This window comes from Vulpes lagopus, chromosome 2 (genome assembly GCF_018345385.1).
Source record: "Vulpes lagopus strain Blue_001 chromosome 2, ASM1834538v1, whole genome shotgun sequence".
In the NCBI taxonomy this organism is placed as follows: Eukaryota; Metazoa; Chordata; class Mammalia; order Carnivora; family Canidae; genus Vulpes; species Vulpes lagopus.
Window position 1 is genome coordinate 170,574,253 of NC_054825.1, and position 17,206 is coordinate 170,591,458.

The following is a 17,206-nucleotide window of genomic DNA, read 5'->3' on the forward strand; positions in this document are numbered from 1 at the left end:
CTGAGGTGGAGTAATCAGCCCAACCTCCATATCCTCCCTAGGAAATTGATACTATTGCTTTAGCCGTTTTGCAGATGAGGAAACAGGCCCAGAGAGGTCTGGTGACTCACCCAAGGTTGCACAGCTCGGACGCTGATGGTGGGGTACACCAGAGTCTCAGGCGAGACACCCAGGCACAGAGATTCAAATGTCCCCACACCCCAGGGGGAAACACTGGCCCCCACAGAAGCACACAAGAGACAATGGTCACATTTATTGAGTGTCTTTATTTATTTATTTTTTTTTTAAAGATTTTATTTATTTATTCCTGGGAGACACAGAGAGAGAGGCAGAGACGCAGGCAGAGGGAGAAGCAGGCTCCACGCAGGGAGCCCGATGCCGGACTCGAACCCAGGAATCTGGGATCACGCCCTGAGCCAAAGGCAGGTGCTCAATCACTGAGCCACCCAGGGATCCTGAGTGTCTGTCCAGAACCTCACAACAACCCCGGGAGGGGGAACTAGGAATAGTTCCTTCATTCACAGATCAGGAAACTGAGGCAAGAGGTACAGTGACTTCTCTTGGGAAAGGTGAGAATTAGCCAGGGCCCTGGAGGTGAGGGGTCAGGGGGTCAGGGAGGACCCATGGGTGGGGGTGCCCCTGATGCACCAGGAAGGCCCCAGGAGATTTCCAGACACTCCTCAGAGCTCACTCAGCATGACTGGAGACACTCCCCCCTCCGCCACCGCAAGCACACAGACACACCCCCACCCCTGGCCACCAGCCCACCTGTCTTCACTGTAGCAGGAGCAGCATGAGGAGGGGCGAGGGAGGAGGAGGAAGGGGCAGAGCCAGAGCAGGAGTGTCTGGCGAGGGGAGTCGGTTGTCCCCAGGTCAGAATCCAGGGCAGGGAGTGGCCTGGAGCCAGAAACCTCAAAGGAAGAGAGGCAAGGAGTGTGTAGAATGGGGTCCGCACCCCTCCTCTGTCTGCCCTGCTCCAGTTTCCACATTTCATTTGCATTATCCCTCTCCTGGGGTCCTCGCCCTTTTCTTTTCTTTTTTTTTTTTAAAGATTTTATTTATTTATTCATGAGAGACAGAGAGACAGGCAGAGACACAGGCAGAGGGAGACGCAGGCTCCATGCAGGGAGCCCGATGCAGGACTCGATCCCGGGACTCCAGGATCACGCCCTGAGCCGAAGGCAGGCGCTAAACTGCCGAGCCACCCAGGGATCCCCTCCTCACCCTTTTCTTAAAATCTTTTTTTTTTTTTTTAATTTTTATTTATTTATGATAGTCACACAGAGAGAGAGAGAGAGGCAGAGACACAGGCAGAGGGAGAAGCAGGCTCCATGCACCGGGAGCCTGACGTGGGATTCGATCCTGGGTCTCCAGGATCGCGCCCTGGGCCAAAGACAAGCGCCAAACCGCTGCGCCACCCAGGGATCCCTCCTCACCCTTTTCTAATCACACACACATACACACACACCCCCTCATGGATGCAGTCACAAGGGTCTTATAAGAGCCCAAACCCAAGCAGTCACTGTCCCAGTTAAACCCACCATGGCTCCCCAGTGTCCTCAGGAGAATAATCTCAGCTCTTTGGCTGCCATTTGAGGCCTGGATCTCTGGCCCCTGCCTCCATGACCTGTTCTCTCCCATCTCAGGGATTTTCCTCCCAAGGTTCTCTCTACCTGGAATAACTACCCTCTCACCCAGCCCACCCCCTACCGCAGACTCAGTGGTCTCAAGCTTTACAGCCTGTCACACTCACCCGGGGAGCTCACTCAAATGTGTCTTCCCAGGTCCCACTGCTAGGAGTCGGCCTCAGTCCCTCTGGCCCCAGAATCGAAAACTGAAGAAAATTGAAGAAGCATCTCTCCTCTCCAGGCTGTGCTATGAGAAACTTAGATCTGAGGAATCCAGAGCACCCCCACCCCCACCCCCACCCCGGGGCCCTGCAAAGCCAAGCAGATCTCACACATCCCCTCTGTCCACCTTCTGGTGGTAAAGATCCTAGTGTGGGGACCTGTTTTCTAAACAGGCTGAGGCCAGGGTGACCAACCTAGCCCCCCTCCCCAAAACTACCTCTCATGTGTCACCAAACATTCAAGAGCATGAGCGATCGTGGGACCACTTTAGAAACAATTTGAAGTTTTTTAAAAAGATTTTATTTATTTATAGATTTTATTTTATTTTTTATTTTTTTTTATTTTTTAATTTTTAAAAAAATTTATGATACAGAGAGAGAGGCAGAGACATAGGCAGAGGGAGAAGCAGGCTCCATGCACCGGGAGCCTGACGTGGGACTCTATCCGAGTCTCCAGGATCACGCCCCGGGCCAAAGGCAGGCGCCAAACCGCTGCGCCACCCAGGGATCCCAGATTTTATTTTATTTATTCATGAGAGACACACAGAGAGAGGCAGAGACACAGGCAGAGGGAGAAGCAGGCTCCCTGTGGGGAGCCCGATACAGGACTCGATCCCGGGACCCCAGGATCACGCTCTGGGCCAAAGGCAGATGCTCAACCGCTGAGCCACCCAGGTGCTCCCAATTTGACAATTTGTTATAAAACCAGGTACCCGGGGCACCTGGCTGGCTCAGTCGGAGGAACACGTGACTCTTGATTTCTGGGGTGGAGAGATCAAGCCCCACGTTGCATGTAGAGAGCGCTACAAAAAAACCCCAAACCAAACAAAAACCACCCTGCAACGCAGCCATCCCACCCCTCCCAGGATTTAACCATGAGAAACGAGAGCACGTGTGCACACAGGGGCCGCACTACTTCCTCATGGCAGCGCCAACCCGAGACCACCGAGGGCCCGTGGGCAGGGTGATGAAGCCGTGTGCGGCTGAGCCGTGGACTCCTCTCGGTAAGAAAAGGGAATGAAGTGGGGCGCCTGGGTGCTCAGCGGTTGAGCGTCTGTCTTTGGCCCAGGTTGTGATCCTGGGGTTCCGGGATCGAGTCCTGCATGGAGCTCCCTGCATGGAGCCTGCTTCTCCCTCTGCCTGTGTCTCTGCCTCTCTCTGTGTGTCTCTCATGAATAAATAAATAAAATCTTTTAGAAAAAAGAATGAAGTATGCAAGCCTGCAAGCGCGTGCATGAAGCCAAACACTGCCATGCGGTGACAAAAGCCAAGCAAAAAAGTGCACACGCTGTGTGCTTCCCTGTAGGGAAAATGCTGGAAAAGACAGCGATTGTCTGGAATCCAAGAAAGGAGGTCAGGGGTTCCCTGGCCTGGAGTTGGGGGCGGGGGTAGTGACAACTGCAAAGAGGCCTGGGGTGGGCTTTCTGGGGAGATGAGGAAGTTCTTTCTTTCTTTCTTTCTTTCTTTCTTTCTTTCAGATTTTATTTATTTGAGAGAGAGAGCGAGAGAGCATGAACCGGGGGAGCAGCAGAGGCAGAGGGAGAAGCAGACTCTCTGCCGAGCAGGGAACCCGACGCCGGGCTCGAAGCCAGGACCCTGGGATCATGACCTGAGCCCAAGGCAAACGCTCAACCCCTGTGCCACCCAGGCGTTCCTAAAGTGGGTGTGTTTTCTCGTATGTAAGTTATACCTCGATAAGCAAAACAAAAAGAACACAGCAACTCTGTGTCCACACTAATAAGAAAATACCTACAAGCCTATTAAGTGAAAAGAGCAAGATGTCCCACAGCCGGCCTCACAGGCTGCTACTCACGTGCAGAAAAAAGAGCGAGAAAGGAAGCGGGGATCCTAGCTTCCCTCGGCCCTTCTACCTCTTATCCATTAAACAAATACTTAAGTAATAAGTGATAATATTTCTTTTTTTTTTTTTTTTTAATTTTTTTTTAAATTTATGATAGTCACAGAGAGAGAGAGAGAGAGGCAGAGACACAGGCAGAGGGAGAAGCAGGCTCCATGCACCGGGAGCCCGATGTGGGATTCGATCCCGGGTCTCCAGGATCGCGCCCTGGGCCAAAGGCAGGCGCCAAACCGCTGCGCCACCCAGGGATCCCTAATATTTCTTTTTTTAAAAAAGATGTTATTTATTCATGAGAGACACAGAGAGAGAGGCAGAGACGGGCAGAGGGAGAAGCAGGCTCCATGCAGGGAGCCCGATGCGGGACTCGATCCCAGGGCCCCAGGATCAGGCCCCAGGCTGAAAGCAGGTGCTAAACCTCTGAGCCACCACCGGAGCGACCAAGAAACAATATTTCTTAAGTAATACTATTACTTATATCCCCAAGCCCTGTGCCCTGGGGGTGTGATGCTGAAAGAACAGATTCGCATCCCCACGGGGCTTCTGGCCTTGTGGCGGGGAGGGATGGACTCCGACAAGTCAAGGGATGACCTGCTAATTGACAAACAGCATCTGGTGGTTTGGAGGTGAAACGCAGGCCGTGAAGACAGGGTAAGGGAGCCCGGGGCCTGTTTTAACTAGGGTAGTCAGGGAAGGCTTCTCGGGGGAGGTGATGTTTGAGTGGCGACCTGAAGCAGGGGAAAGACTTGAGCAGATCCAGGCAGCAGGAACAGCAAGTGCAAAGGCCCTGGGGTGGGACTGAGCTTAGCGTGTTTGGGGAACAGCGGGGAGGCCAGAGCAAGCAGAGAGATTGTAGGGGAGATGAGATCAGTGAGACAACGGGGCAGCCTGTGGGTTTATCTTGCAGGGATGTGGGTGCGGTACATCCTAAGTGGAGCCTCAGGGAAGCTGGGGAGGAAGGAGGAAACTGATCTCTGGCTGGGGTGGGGTGGGGGGGTGCCGGGACCGGAGAGGAGGGCACACAGGGCCAGGGTCAGGGAGTGGGTGGCAGAGGACACATTCAGGATCTCCTCTTGACTGGCCCCGGACAGTGTGGACAGTGGCCCCATAGTGCGAGAGGCTAGGCACGTTCCACGGGGCCGGGGGTGGGGGGGGAGGGTGTCAGGCGCAGGATGACCAAAGGGACGGAGGGTGCCACGCGGTGACTGGATGTACATGGCGAGAGTTCAGAGAGGAGTCAAGGCCCAGACACAGACCTGGGAGGCATCGCCGTGTCGCCCAGTGAAGAATTGAATGCGCTGTGACAGTAACAATAATAATAGCGGCTGTGGCGCTCTTGTTCTGGGCCAAGCTCTGCTCTATGCATTCCAGGTACTTTTTTTTTTTTTTTTAGGATTTTGTTTTTATTTTTATTTTTAGATTTTATTTATTTATTCATGAGAGACAGAGACAGAGAAAGGCAGAGACTCAGGCAGAGGGAGGGATGTGGGACTCGATCTCGGGTCTCCAGGATCACGGCCTGGGCTGAAGGCAGGCGCTAAACCGCCGAGTCACCTGGGGATCCCCTAGGATTTGTTTTTACGTAACCTCTACCGCCAACGTGGGGGCTCGAATCGAACTCACAACCCCGAGATCAAGAGTGGGCCGCTGTCCTGACTGAGCCAGCTGGGCGCCTGCGCCCCGTGTGCACTAATCAAATGCACCCACTACCGTAGGTGTTGTTTCCATTGAACCCTCTTTACGGGACGCCTGGGTGGCTCAGTGGTTGAGCATCTGCCTTGGGCTCAGGGTGTGATCCTGGGGTCCTGGGATGGAGCCCAGCATTGGGCTCCCCGCAGGGAGCCTCTCTGTCATGAATAAATAAATAAAATCTATAGGGCAGCCCCGGTGGCTCAGCAGTTTAGCCCCTGCCTTTAGCCCAGGGCGTGATCCTGGAGACCCGGGTTCGAGTCCCACATCGGGCTCCCTGCATGGAGCCTGCTTCTCCCTCTGCCTCTCTCTGTCTCTCTCATGAATAAATAAATAAATAAAATGTTTTTTAAAAAATAAAAAAATCTATTTAAAGAGAATGAAAACTAAACCTGCTTTACTGTGAGGAGACTGGGGCACAGAGAGGCAAAGTGACTTGCCCAAGGTCACACAGCCTGGAAGTGGGAGAACTGAGATTTGAACCCTGACCGCGTGGCCACCAGAGTCTGCATCCCAGGGAGGGTGGCTCAGGTTGGGGTCCAGGCTCCCCAGGCGAGTGTCTGACTCCCGGGGTGATCCCTCTCACCAGCCACCTGGCCACGGCTCTGCTCTCCTCACCCCCTTCCGCAGCCCCCCAGGCGTTAGGCGGGATTCTAGTTAGCGGGCCTGCCTCCAGGTCACCGGTTGCTCCCGATCCTTCTGGACACACCCTGCTCCCTCCCTGTACACGGGGCAGCTCCAGGTTCCCCAGGGAGACTCGGAGCCCTCAGGGCGCGGGCAGGATGAAGGGGGCGCTGGGCTCCTCTTGGCCCGGACAGGAGGTCACGCGGGGGTCTGTTGGTCTGTCCGGCCCGCTGGACCGCGTGGTAGCTTCCCGGGGATGTCACAGCCCGTCAGCGCGGACCTGGCGCCTTTACAATCACAGAAATGTATCCTCTTGTGGTTCCGGGGCCGGAAGTCCGAAATCAAGGGGTTCGCGGGGCGTCCCTCGCTCCAGAGGCTCCAGGGGGAGCCTTCCTCACCTCTCCCGGCCCCTGGGCGCTGCCCGTGTGGCTGTGGCCACATCCCTCCCATCTCTGCCCCTGTGGTCACGCTGCCTCCTCCTCCTCCCAAATGTTCCCCTGTAAAGACGTTTGTCATTGAACTTAGGGCCCACCTGATGATCTTTTCACCCCAAGGTCCCTAACCTAATTATATCTATAAAAATCCTTGGGCAGCCCGGGTGGCTCAGCAGTTTAACGCCGCCTTCAGCTCAGGGCATGATCCTGGAGTCCCAGGATCGAGTCCCACATCGGGCTCCCTCCATGGAGCCTGCTTTTCCCTCTGCCTGTGTGTGTGTGTCTCTCTCTCTGTCTCTAATAAATAAATTTTTAAAATCTTAAAAAAAAAATCCTCTTTTCCAGGTAAGGTAACGTCCACAGGTTCTGGGGACCTGGAGGTGGACATGTCTTTTTGGGGGACTGCGATTCAACCCACGGCGGACAGGGATCCCTCAGAGGACAGGAACAACATTGGGGGAGGCAGGAGAGCCTGGCTCAGTGGTTCTCAAATTTGACCATGTGTTAGAATCTTCTAGAAGGCTTGTTCATCACAGACTGCTGGGCTCCAGACCCCACTCCCACCCTTCTGATTCAGTAGTTCTGGGGTGGGCCGAGACATGACGCTGGTCTGGGATCCCGCGCTAAGAACCACTGTCCTGGTGGTTAAGAGGGTAAGGCTGCCTGAGCTCAGCAGTCCCCACCCTTACCGTGTGTGTCCTTGGGTGACAAGCTTTCCTTCTTCAAGCCTTAGTTCCCATCTATAATCTGGGGCTAACTCCTCCCCACAGTGCTACCCGCGGTGGCCCACACTCTCCCCACACTCATGGTGTCCCGTGTTTTTGCTGGCCCTTGATCCTCCAACTTCCTTTCTACCTCAGGGCCTTTGCATATGTGGTGCTTTCTGCCTACCAGGCCTTCCACTCCACGCTTCCTTGGCTGCCTTCATCTCCATTCAGATGTCACCTCTTCACAACACACAGCCCTTCTGGCTTTATTCCTTGTGATCATTGCTCCATAAACAGCAACCTGGGCCCTCCCCAGCCAAGGTCAATTCCCCTCCCCCCGCTATTCTCTATTGTCACACCCACCCCGTTCTTTCTTTCTTGAACTTAGTATGATTTATAAATACCTATGAGTACGTGGATCTGTTCACTTGGTCATGAACTGTGTCACCCCATGACTATGTCAGCCTCACCAGGGCAGGGCCTTGGGCAGGTTTGGGGTTTGGTCTTTTTTTGTTGTCGTTTGTCCTCAGCTCAGGGCTGACACAGACTGACTGTTTTGTTTGCTGAGCAGGGAAGACAAGAAGTCCAGCCTCAGGCAGGAGGACGAGGCTCTGTCCGGTGAAAGAACCACGTTCAACCTGCCTGAGTCTAGCTCCCACCACTTCTGCTGCAAAACTAGTATCACCCCCAGGACCCAATCCTACTGGTAGAGAGAGAATGGTGGGGATCCCAGAGGGGAGGCACTGGGGTCTTTGAGAAATAGATGGTAGGTTTTCCACCAGGGCTGTGGGGGTGGGGAAGCTCAGCCACATCAGGAGGGAAGGCAGCTGCCACCCAGCTTATCTGGGTGGCAGCTGCCTTCCCCAAATATAAACCACAAATGTCCCCCCGGGAAGGATGTGGTGAGCCAGCTTTATCCTACAGGGGGTGACAGAGAGGCGGGGACGAGCTAGGGTAGAAGGAGAGATATGGGAGGAGGCAGAGGGAAAGAGGAAGAGAAGGAGAGGAGTGTGCTGGGAAGGAAAGCAAAGACATAGCGACAGAGATGAAGAGAAAGAAAGAGACAAAGAAAGAGAAAGAGCCGGGGATAAGGTTGACCAGAGGCAAGGAAGGATCTAGAAGGTTAGAGATAACAGAGGGCAGATGGGAGTCCAGTGGCAGGTGGTGGGGGGAAGCAAGGTACCAAGGAGGAACCACCAAGACAGTGTGAAGAGGGAGAAGGCAGATGTCGAAGGATGTGGATGTTATGCTAACATTTGTGCAAAGTGGGACATGACCTGCATATGCAGGTGGGTCTTTCCTGGTCCGTATATACATTTCTGGAAGGACATCCAAGGAACTTGTACAGTGGCCGCCTCTGGGGAGAGGGACCCAGAGGCTGGGAATGGGGGAGGAGGGGAGGGAGGTTGATCTTGCAATTTACTCATCTTTGGAATCTTTTGCATTTTGCACCATGGGTTTGGGTTACCTGCTCAAACACTGAGTGTGATTAGCGATAGAATAAGGGGGGGGGGGAGAGAGAGAGAGAGAAAGTCAGAGATAAAGGAACAGGGAAGAGAAGGGGAAGAAAGGGAGAAAGTTTCCTTTTGTTTCACCCAGTGGCCCCAACCTTCTGCAGATGCCTCTGGTCTTCTGGAAAGGCCGTGTGAGCTATCCCCAGCTCCCCGAGCCACGGGCCCACACGGCCCCTCGGGTGCAGTGAGGATGGGCAGAGGCTCTCAGGCCCATTGTGCTTGGGTTCAAATCCCACCTCTTCCACCTTTTGGCTATGTGACCCCTGGTTGGTAACTTCACGTCTTTGTTCCTTAGTCTCCCCAGCTGTAAAATGGGACGGGGAAGGTCCGTGCTCAGAGGAGGGGCCCCAGGAGGGTTGCATTTGTTTCCTAGAACTGCCCTAATGAATTGCCATGAACCTGGGGGCTTACAGGACCAAAGGTGTTGTCTCCAGGTCCTGGAAGCCAAGGTCCAAAATCAAGGGGTGAGCCCATCTCAAGCTTCAAGAGGAGGATTTTCTTGGCGTCTGGGAGCTGCCAGCGCTGTTCATTTCCTACCACAGCCCTCCCGTGTCTGACTCCTCTGGGCATTGCAAACCTCCTGCTTTTCTCTTCTAAGGACGCTGTCCCTGGCTGTAGGGTCCAGCCAGATAATCCACGGTGATCTCATCTCCAAGAGCTTCATCGCGTCCATGAGGCAGGGGGGCCTTTCCCCTCATAAGGTTGAATATACAGGTTCCATGTGGACCTAACTTTTGGAGGTGGCGGGGGCACCGTTCAATGCACTAGAGGGTTAAATGAGGTAAATTAGGTGCTCAGTGAGGCCCTGGACACTGTCTTGCTTTTTTTTTTTTTTTTTTTTTTAAGATTTATTTATTTGAGAGAGAGAGAGAGAGAGTGAAAGAGGGGCAGAGGGAGAGACTCTCCAGTAGACTCCCTGCTGAGTGCAGAGCCCCACACAGGGCTTGATCTCACCACCCTGGGATCAGGACCTGAGCCGAAATCAAGAATCAGATGCTCAACTGACTGAGCCACCCAGGTGTCCCCACTGTCTTACTGTTTTGACGAATGTGAACTATTACCTTGATTTTGCTGGGTGCACATGCTGTTGTTTAGTGCGCTGAGTTGGTTGCCTATCTTTAAGATTCAAGAGCTTTTGAGTGAAGATGGGGATCTCTTTTTTTTTTTCTCCAAAGATCTCATTCATTTATTTATTCATGAGAGACACAGAATGAGAGGCAGAGACAGGCAGAGACAGAAGCAGGGTCCCCACAGGGAGCCCGATGCGGGACTTGATCCCAGGACCCCGGCATCAGGACCTGAGCCAAAGGCAGACACTCAACCAGTGAGCCACCCAAGTTCCCCAAAATGGGAATTTCTTAAGAAAAATCAGAACATTTGGCACCATGAGGCCAAACTCTACAAGGCTACAGTGACCCGAGCAGTGACTGCTCTTCAGAGGGGCATGTGTGCCACCGCTTTCCTGCTTCCCAGTGTTACCCAGCTGGCCCCGGGGCATCAGGGTCTGAGCCTCCTTGGACCGTGTCTGTCTTGCTCAATGCTGCAGCCTTGCTGCCCAGCTCAAGGTCTTCCACGGAAACCAACGAGGGATCCAAGACTTCAGGCCTGGCCCTCCCAGGTCCTGGGTGGGTCCTTCCTCTCTGTGGACCTGTCTCCACATCTGCAAGAAGGGGGAAGGCATGAGATGCTCCCCGGGCCCCTCATAAACTCTGGGGAGATGGCAGGAGGCGGGTGTGAGGCTTGAGTCCAGCAGCGATGCTGCGGCAGACAGTGCTGGGAGGCCCCACAGCCGCGCTTCTGCTCTCAATCCCGGCTGCACATTAGGATCACCTGGATGATTTTCGTTTCAATACCTGTGACCAGGCCCCAATCCACAGCAAAGAGGGTTGCCCTCTGTTTGTAGGACAGACTTTCAATGTCTTTATTCCTCCTGAGACCCCTCTCGTGTTTATTGATTCTTTCTCTTTATTCTCTCTCTCTCCCTTCCTCCCCATTGGGAGCCATTCTATTATGTAAGTGAGTCTGTCTCTTTTTTTATCTTGTAAAATGAGTGTTTTTGTTTTATGTCCATAATTTGTAATCGACACACGTGGGCTGGTAGCATAGGTCTTGATTTTGCTTTTACCATCACAGGTTTGGCTCCCCTGCCCCATGGGCACACTCGGTCCCTGGCTCCTGATGACCGCACCAAAGTCCTTGGTGTGCGCGATCCCTGTGTTTCCCATCTGCTGCCCTAGAAAGGACACCCAGGCCACCTCCAGCTCCTATCCCATAAACACTGTTGCAGTGAACATCCTTGTGCACGCTCCCACACAGTCCCATGATTTCTTTGGGAAGTCACCCAGGAGCGGAATTATTGCCAGATACCTACGTGCAATGCTTTATTTGACTAAGCCAGACTCAAATTTTCACCAGACTCATGTTAGAATGACAGCTTGTTGAAATTTGCCTTCCTCTGATTTCCAATGAGTTTGAGCCCTTGGGCACACACCCTGGTTGGTCTTTTGGGTTTTTTCCTTCTATAAGTTGCCTGTTTATACCTGTTGCCCATTTTTCTATTTGGGTTGCTCTTTTTCTCATAAAAAAAAAAAAATCTGATCCTTGTTAGACTCTGCAGATATTTTTTCCCTTTCTGAAGCCTATTACATTTGCCCATGATGTCTTTCCTTGAACAAAAGTTTTAAATTTTAACAAAGTCCAATTTTTTTTTTTTAATGATTTGTTCTATTGGAGTTTTAAGAAGTCCTTCTCTGCTGCTGGTCATCAAACATTTTCCTCTCTCACCTTTATAGTTTGTCTTTCAGAGGATGTGTAATCCATCAGAGAAACCTTTTCCGGGAGGACTCAGGTAATGGAAAGGTCTCATATCTGTACCATCTAGGTAGCAGTCGCTGGTTAAAAGTGACAGTGGAGGACGTGAAATGTGACTAGAGCAACTAAGGGGCTGAAATGTTTCATTTTATTTCATTAATTTAAAATTCAAAAGCCACACATGGTTAGTGGGGTTCTTTTGTTGTGGTGTTAAGTAGGGATTCTGTTTTCTTTTTTTCCCCCAGATTAACCAATTTCCCCACTATTATGAAACTATCTATTTTCCCCTCATTGTCTTGCGGGGCCATCCTTATCATGTTCAAGCTCATGCTGGATACACCTGGGGCTGCCTCTCGGTTCTCTGGAGAAGCCCGGTGGGTCTAGTGAAGGTTAGAAAATCGCATTCTACAGTAACAGAATTTTTAGCCAGATGCCCAGCCGCCCAGAAGAAAGACTACGTTTCCCAACCTCCCTTGCTGCCAGGTGCAGCCACGTGAGCGGGCTGTGACCAATGAGGCAATGGCGCGCGGCCTCTGGGTCGTGTCCTTAAAGGGGAGTCGCCGCCTTTCCCGCTCCTTTGGGACCACTGATTCAGCCCGGGGCGTGGCCTGGCAATTTGCATTTCCAGCAAGTTCCCCGGGCTGCTGCTGGTCCGGGAGCCGCACTTGGAGCCCCGCTGGTCTGACTGGTTTCCCTCCCTCCTCGTGGGTCAGGCGAATACCTCCCCGGCTTCCCCTCCTGGGCCGTCGCGGGCCCGAGCACAGCGCCCCCTGCTGCAGCCCAGGCAGCACTACCGGCGTGGCGCCGCGTCAGGTGGGCACGTGGGGACGAAGCCAGGCCCGACGGATGTCGCCTCCTGCCCTCGCGGAGCCCGTCGCCAGCGGGGATCAGCGGGGGCCTGCCCGGAGGGGACGCAGGAGCGGGAGGGGGCCGGCAGCCCGGAGGCTTCGGGGGCCTTGGTGGCGGTGCCCCCTTTTGAGCCTCTAGCCCCCGGGCCCGGGTGCGGGCCCCGTGGCTGCCCAGCCTTGCCGACACTGTAACCAAGCCCTGTATTAACCCCCCCGTTTGGAACACCTGGAGGGGGTTCGCTGCAGCCGTGGGAACCCCTTGCAGATGCGGCCTCCGCTAGCGCTCTCAAGGCCACCCGAGACCATCCTTTAACTGCACTGATGGGGACGGAAGGTGACAATCACAGCAGTGGCCACGGGGCCCAACGGAGGCGCATCCGCCGCAGGCCGCCCTCCCGTCGCAGCGGGGCCCCTCGCCCGCGGCGGCGCGTCCCGGAGCGCCCCGGGGCCCCAGGCAGAGAGCGGGGTGCCCCGAGCGCTGTCCCTGGCGCACCAGCCTCCTGGAGGGAGTCCGCCTGCTCTCCCTTCTCTGTTTTCTGGAACAATTTGTACAAGGTGGGATTTACTTGATCCTTCAAAGTCTGGTAGGACTCATTTGTAAAAACATTCAAGCCCGAAGCTTTTCTTTGGTGTGTCTGTGTGGGGGGGTGTGACTTTGGTCTTTTCTTGTTTTCTGTTTCTCCTTATACCCATCTTGGCATCGTTCTTCCCAGAGATGTAACAACTCCTCCCAGGCATCCAACACATTCATCCACGGCAGCAGCTGCTTCCCTGGGTATGTTTAAGCCTCTGAGTCCCCAACCAGACTGTGCCCGGTCTTGGCCAGCCCTGGTCGCACACCCGGCTCCCCATCTGGGGTGGGTCATGTGACAGTGGGGAGCGGGAGGTGTGGCCCAAGCCTGAGTCTCTACAGGTTTCGGACTCCGAACCAGGCTGAGGTCCCAGGCGCCCGAGGCAGTGGGGATCGCTGCTCACTCTGCCGCTGTCCCCAGGAGGCCGCTGCTGCCCCCACACCCGCCACCGTTCAGGTTCTGGGGGAGACCCACACAGTCCAAGCTCAGCACCAGCCTGGGGCGGTCAGTGCCCAGAACACAAGGGCGGCGTGGTCCCCTGGGTGTCAGCCAATTCCCTTCTCCCCTCAGGGAGACCCAGGCTCAGGATCTGGAGGGAAGGCCAGTGGGTGTCCCTAAAGCTCGCTGTTCCAGATCCATCCACCTTAGCCGATTCCTCAAAAGCCCACCTGCCCACTGACCAATTTCCTACCATCAGCTCATCAAGTATCATTCCTGAACATGCTCAAGACAACCTCTAAAAGAAGCTTCCAGCAAATCTCGGATGTGGCAAACTGGGCATCGTGGCACACGGACTCTGGTAAACCGGCTCTCTGCAGGCCAGGGGGCGGGCGAATTGGGGTCCCATGTCGCGGGCATTACTGGCTGCTTTCACCTGGGGCTTCCCCCCCCGCCCCCCGACCAGACACGGCTCTTGCCCTACATGGGCTGGGATCTTGGCGCTCGCCAGGCCTCCCTCCCTCAATCCTCGGGCCCTAATCCCCAATTCCACACCGAGATGGCCTGGACAGGGAGGGGCCCCTATGCACCACACACACACACACACACACACACACACACACACACACCCGAAACAAGAAAACGATTTAATTGTAAAACTAACTTGAGGGGGTGGGGTGGGGGTGGGGCTGCGCCAAAGGGACAGGAACCTGATTCTTCAAGCGGTGGTTCTGTCCCTGGGGCTGCCCCGTCTGTCCCCAGGTCGGGACAGGGGCCAGAGTGTTATAAAATGACAATATAAATAGACTTCTAGAAAAGAGGAGGCTGTCCAGGTGCAGTAGTCATCTGCAGAGGCTGGGGATGGGCGGGAGGCCCTGGTCCCCGTCTCCCCAGCCAGCCACAGAAAGGGGGTGCAGGACATGGGGAAAGGCCACTCTTCAGACATTCATGATCGACCCCCGCAATGGCTCAGGGGGGCCGGGGGCTGCGCCGTATGTCAGGCAAGGCCTCAGACACCCACTCGCAGGCTGGAGGACAGAGCAGCTGGACCTTCTGCATGGGCGTACGTGCACACACTCACACACGCACGCACACACGCACCCCCCTTTCGTAGTGTTCTCTCCACCCACAGCAGCCCCCACTGCAGATGATTTCCAGTGATGGGGGGGCCGCCTGTCCTTCCTGGAAGACAGGAAGACGCAGGGAGGGACTGTCCCGGAGGGTGGGGAGTCCGGGGACCCTCGCTTGCTCCCACGAGTCCCTGTGTTTTGTTTTGTTTTAAAGTCACAAAATCAAAGCTGGAGTTCAGTAGTAGGGTCCTGCACACTCCCCCACCCCTGGCCAGGAGGGTGGTGCCACGTGGAGCGTCTCCCAGGCTGGGAGGAGTGGGGGCCGGCCCCCTACTGGCCTGTGGCAGGGCAGGGGTCACCCGAGGGGCTCTTTGGTTCAGGGACAGGGCACTGGGCCTCATCTGGTGCGGTTCTGGCGCATGAGGGGCACGATGCTGGCGGGTGGGCCCGCTTTGGCCAGGAACGGGTGCTTCAGCAGTTCAGCCGCTGTGGCCCGCTGGGCCGGGTCACGCACCAGCAGGCGGTCCAGGAAGCCCTTCAGGGATGGTGACACCTGCCGGGAGGTGGGGGAGAGAGTTGGTGGGGGGGTCTGAGTGCTGGCTCCACTGCTCACTTGCCATTGGGCCTCAGTTTCCTCTTCTGTCAAATGGGCTGACAACATCCACCACCTGGGCAGGGGGCCAGGAAGGCCCAGGGTCTAGAGCTTGGCCCCAAGTCCAAAGACCCCAGGGGCTCATTTCTTCTCCTCTTTCAAGGTTTGGAGGAGGTGACAGCAGCGGGGCTCTGGAGGTGCCCCGCCTCCCCAGGTGATTCATCTGTCAGGAGGGCTCCTCTCAGGGCTCTGGCCGTGCTGGGTGTGCTCAACCAGCCAACCGAAGTACAACCACGGTGGGGCAGCGGTGAGGGCTCAGGGGACCCGTGGGGACGGGGAGTGGGGAGCCCAACACAGATGAAGTGTCACCTCCCCCACACCACCTGCCTGCCAGGTGGGGCGCACCTTGTGCAGGTTTTTCAGTCGGGGTGGCAGGTTGTCCCGAATCATCTTCATGGCTTTGAGGGGGGGCTCGTTGAAGTAGGGGGGCTCCCCGTCCACCATCTCGATCACCATCACCCCCAGAGACCAGATGTCCACCTGTGGTGGGGAAGGGACGTAGGGCCGAGCTGCGCGGGGCCGGGCCAGGGCTGGGGGAAGCCACGCAGGGCTGGCCCCTGGCTCTGCCTCTGCCTCCCTGCTCCTGGAGCCCTCGGGCCCCAAACACCCTCTCTGACACCCAGCTTGCCAGACCCGCACACCCCTCCCCCAGGGAGCCCTCTGAAGGGTTCTGCCCACACAGCGCCCCTCCCTCCCTCGGTCTGTGGATCATCCGGGGCTCTGTGACCAGCCGCCTCCCCAGCATTGCTGGGACAGAGCAACTGGTTCACGAACAGGCACGTGACCTGAGCTGAGCCCACCAGAGTCCACTCTGACTTTAACCAAAGTATCCGGGAAAACTGTGGCAGTCCTAGGCAGGGGGACGCGTCCCAGAGCTGCCCGGCCATCTCTGCCCCGACAAGGGGAGCGTCTGCCCGAGTGAAGACTACACGGGGTAAGTCAGGGCTGGGGAGGGACAAGGCACAGGATGGCTGGGCCTGAAGCCTGTCACTTGCCCCTGACTTTACAGCTCTTGGGACCTGGAGCTTCCACATTTTGAGCTGGTTTTGTCAGGGCACTGGGCCTGGCTCATCGGTGATGATGCATGCATGCCCTACCTCTTGCACAAAACCATCCCCAGCGACCCATTCCCCACCCTGAGCCCCACTCCACCCCCAGGCTCCCGCTGTTCTAGACTGTCACAGGGTAAACCAAGCCCGGCCTGCTCCAGCCTACCTCTGGCCCATAGGGAAGGCGAGAGATGAGCTCTGGGGCCATCCAGTAGGGCGTGCCGACCAGTGACTTCCTCCGTGGTACCTCCTTGCTCACCTGGGCACAGAACCCAAAGTCCGACAGCTTCACCTGCAACAGGGCACAGGCAGTGGGGGTCAGGGGTGCTGGAGGTGGGAGGGGGAGTAAAGGTGCTCACCTAGTGAACTCCCTGGCCTTGGACGTGCTGGGGCTGCACTCTGCGGCCTAGAGGCTAGAGCCAGACCACTGGGTAGGTCCACAGCCCCCCAGCAGGGGGCCCCCAGGTGTGTCACTTCCCCAAGGTCACAGGGCTGCCTTCCTGGCAGGGTCTGCCCTGGGGCTTCTGGTGGAAATGCCCGAGTCCTACAGTACCAAACACGGTGTGGGGACTGAGACCCCAGCTGGCTCCCACAGCCTGTGCCCTGGGCCCCTGCGTCCCTGAGCGCAGCCCTGCCCCCGAGGGTATGAGGGGTGTGGCCTACTCTGCAACCACCACATGGTCAGACCCACGCATTTCCACCTGTTTCAGGGCCATGGGCCCCTTTCCGATTCCTGAGGATTCGTATGGATCTTCTCGCCCCCAGGAAACACACACACACAGCCTGCACACAATTTCAGGCTCACGGATGTCCCCCAAACACACCTGTAGCCAGTTCAAGGTGTTCACGGACGCCAACTGCGACTCCCAGGGAAAGAGAGCCCAGCCCTACCCGGCCCTCTGCTGAATGGCTTAAGTTTCCTGGGGGAGGGCAGGCAAATCACCACAAGGACCCCCTCCCACAGGAAAGCACGCCCACCCTTAGAATGTAAATGTAGGTTCTGGGCCCTGGGAGGCTCATCCAGGGAGCTCAGAGACAGAGTCTCAGGCTGGAAGTCAGGAGACAGGAGTGGGGGCCACGGCCACTCAGATGCC

The 17,206-nt window shown here is 55.9% G+C and overlaps 1 protein-coding gene across 3 annotated transcripts in view; it reads right to left on the bottom strand.

Moving 5' to 3' along the window:
* Positions 1 to 13,975: 13,975 nt before the first annotated feature.
* The window catches only part of PAK4 (p21 (RAC1) activated kinase 4), a 42,691-nt gene continuing 39,460 nt past the window's right edge, over positions 13,976 to 17,206 (bottom strand). For all 3 annotated transcript variants that reach the window (XM_041742709.1, XM_041742710.1, XM_041742711.1), the window contains exons 8-10: positions 16,279 to 16,404; positions 15,409 to 15,543; positions 13,976 to 14,964 (exon numbers count right to left, since the gene is read on the bottom strand). In XM_041742709.1, the coding sequence (XP_041598643.1) occupies positions 14,809 to 14,964; positions 15,409 to 15,543; positions 16,279 to 16,404 (417 nt within the window). In that variant the 3' untranslated portion in view covers positions 13,976 to 14,808. The remainder of the gene's footprint in view (positions 14,965 to 15,408; positions 15,544 to 16,278; positions 16,405 to 17,206) is intronic.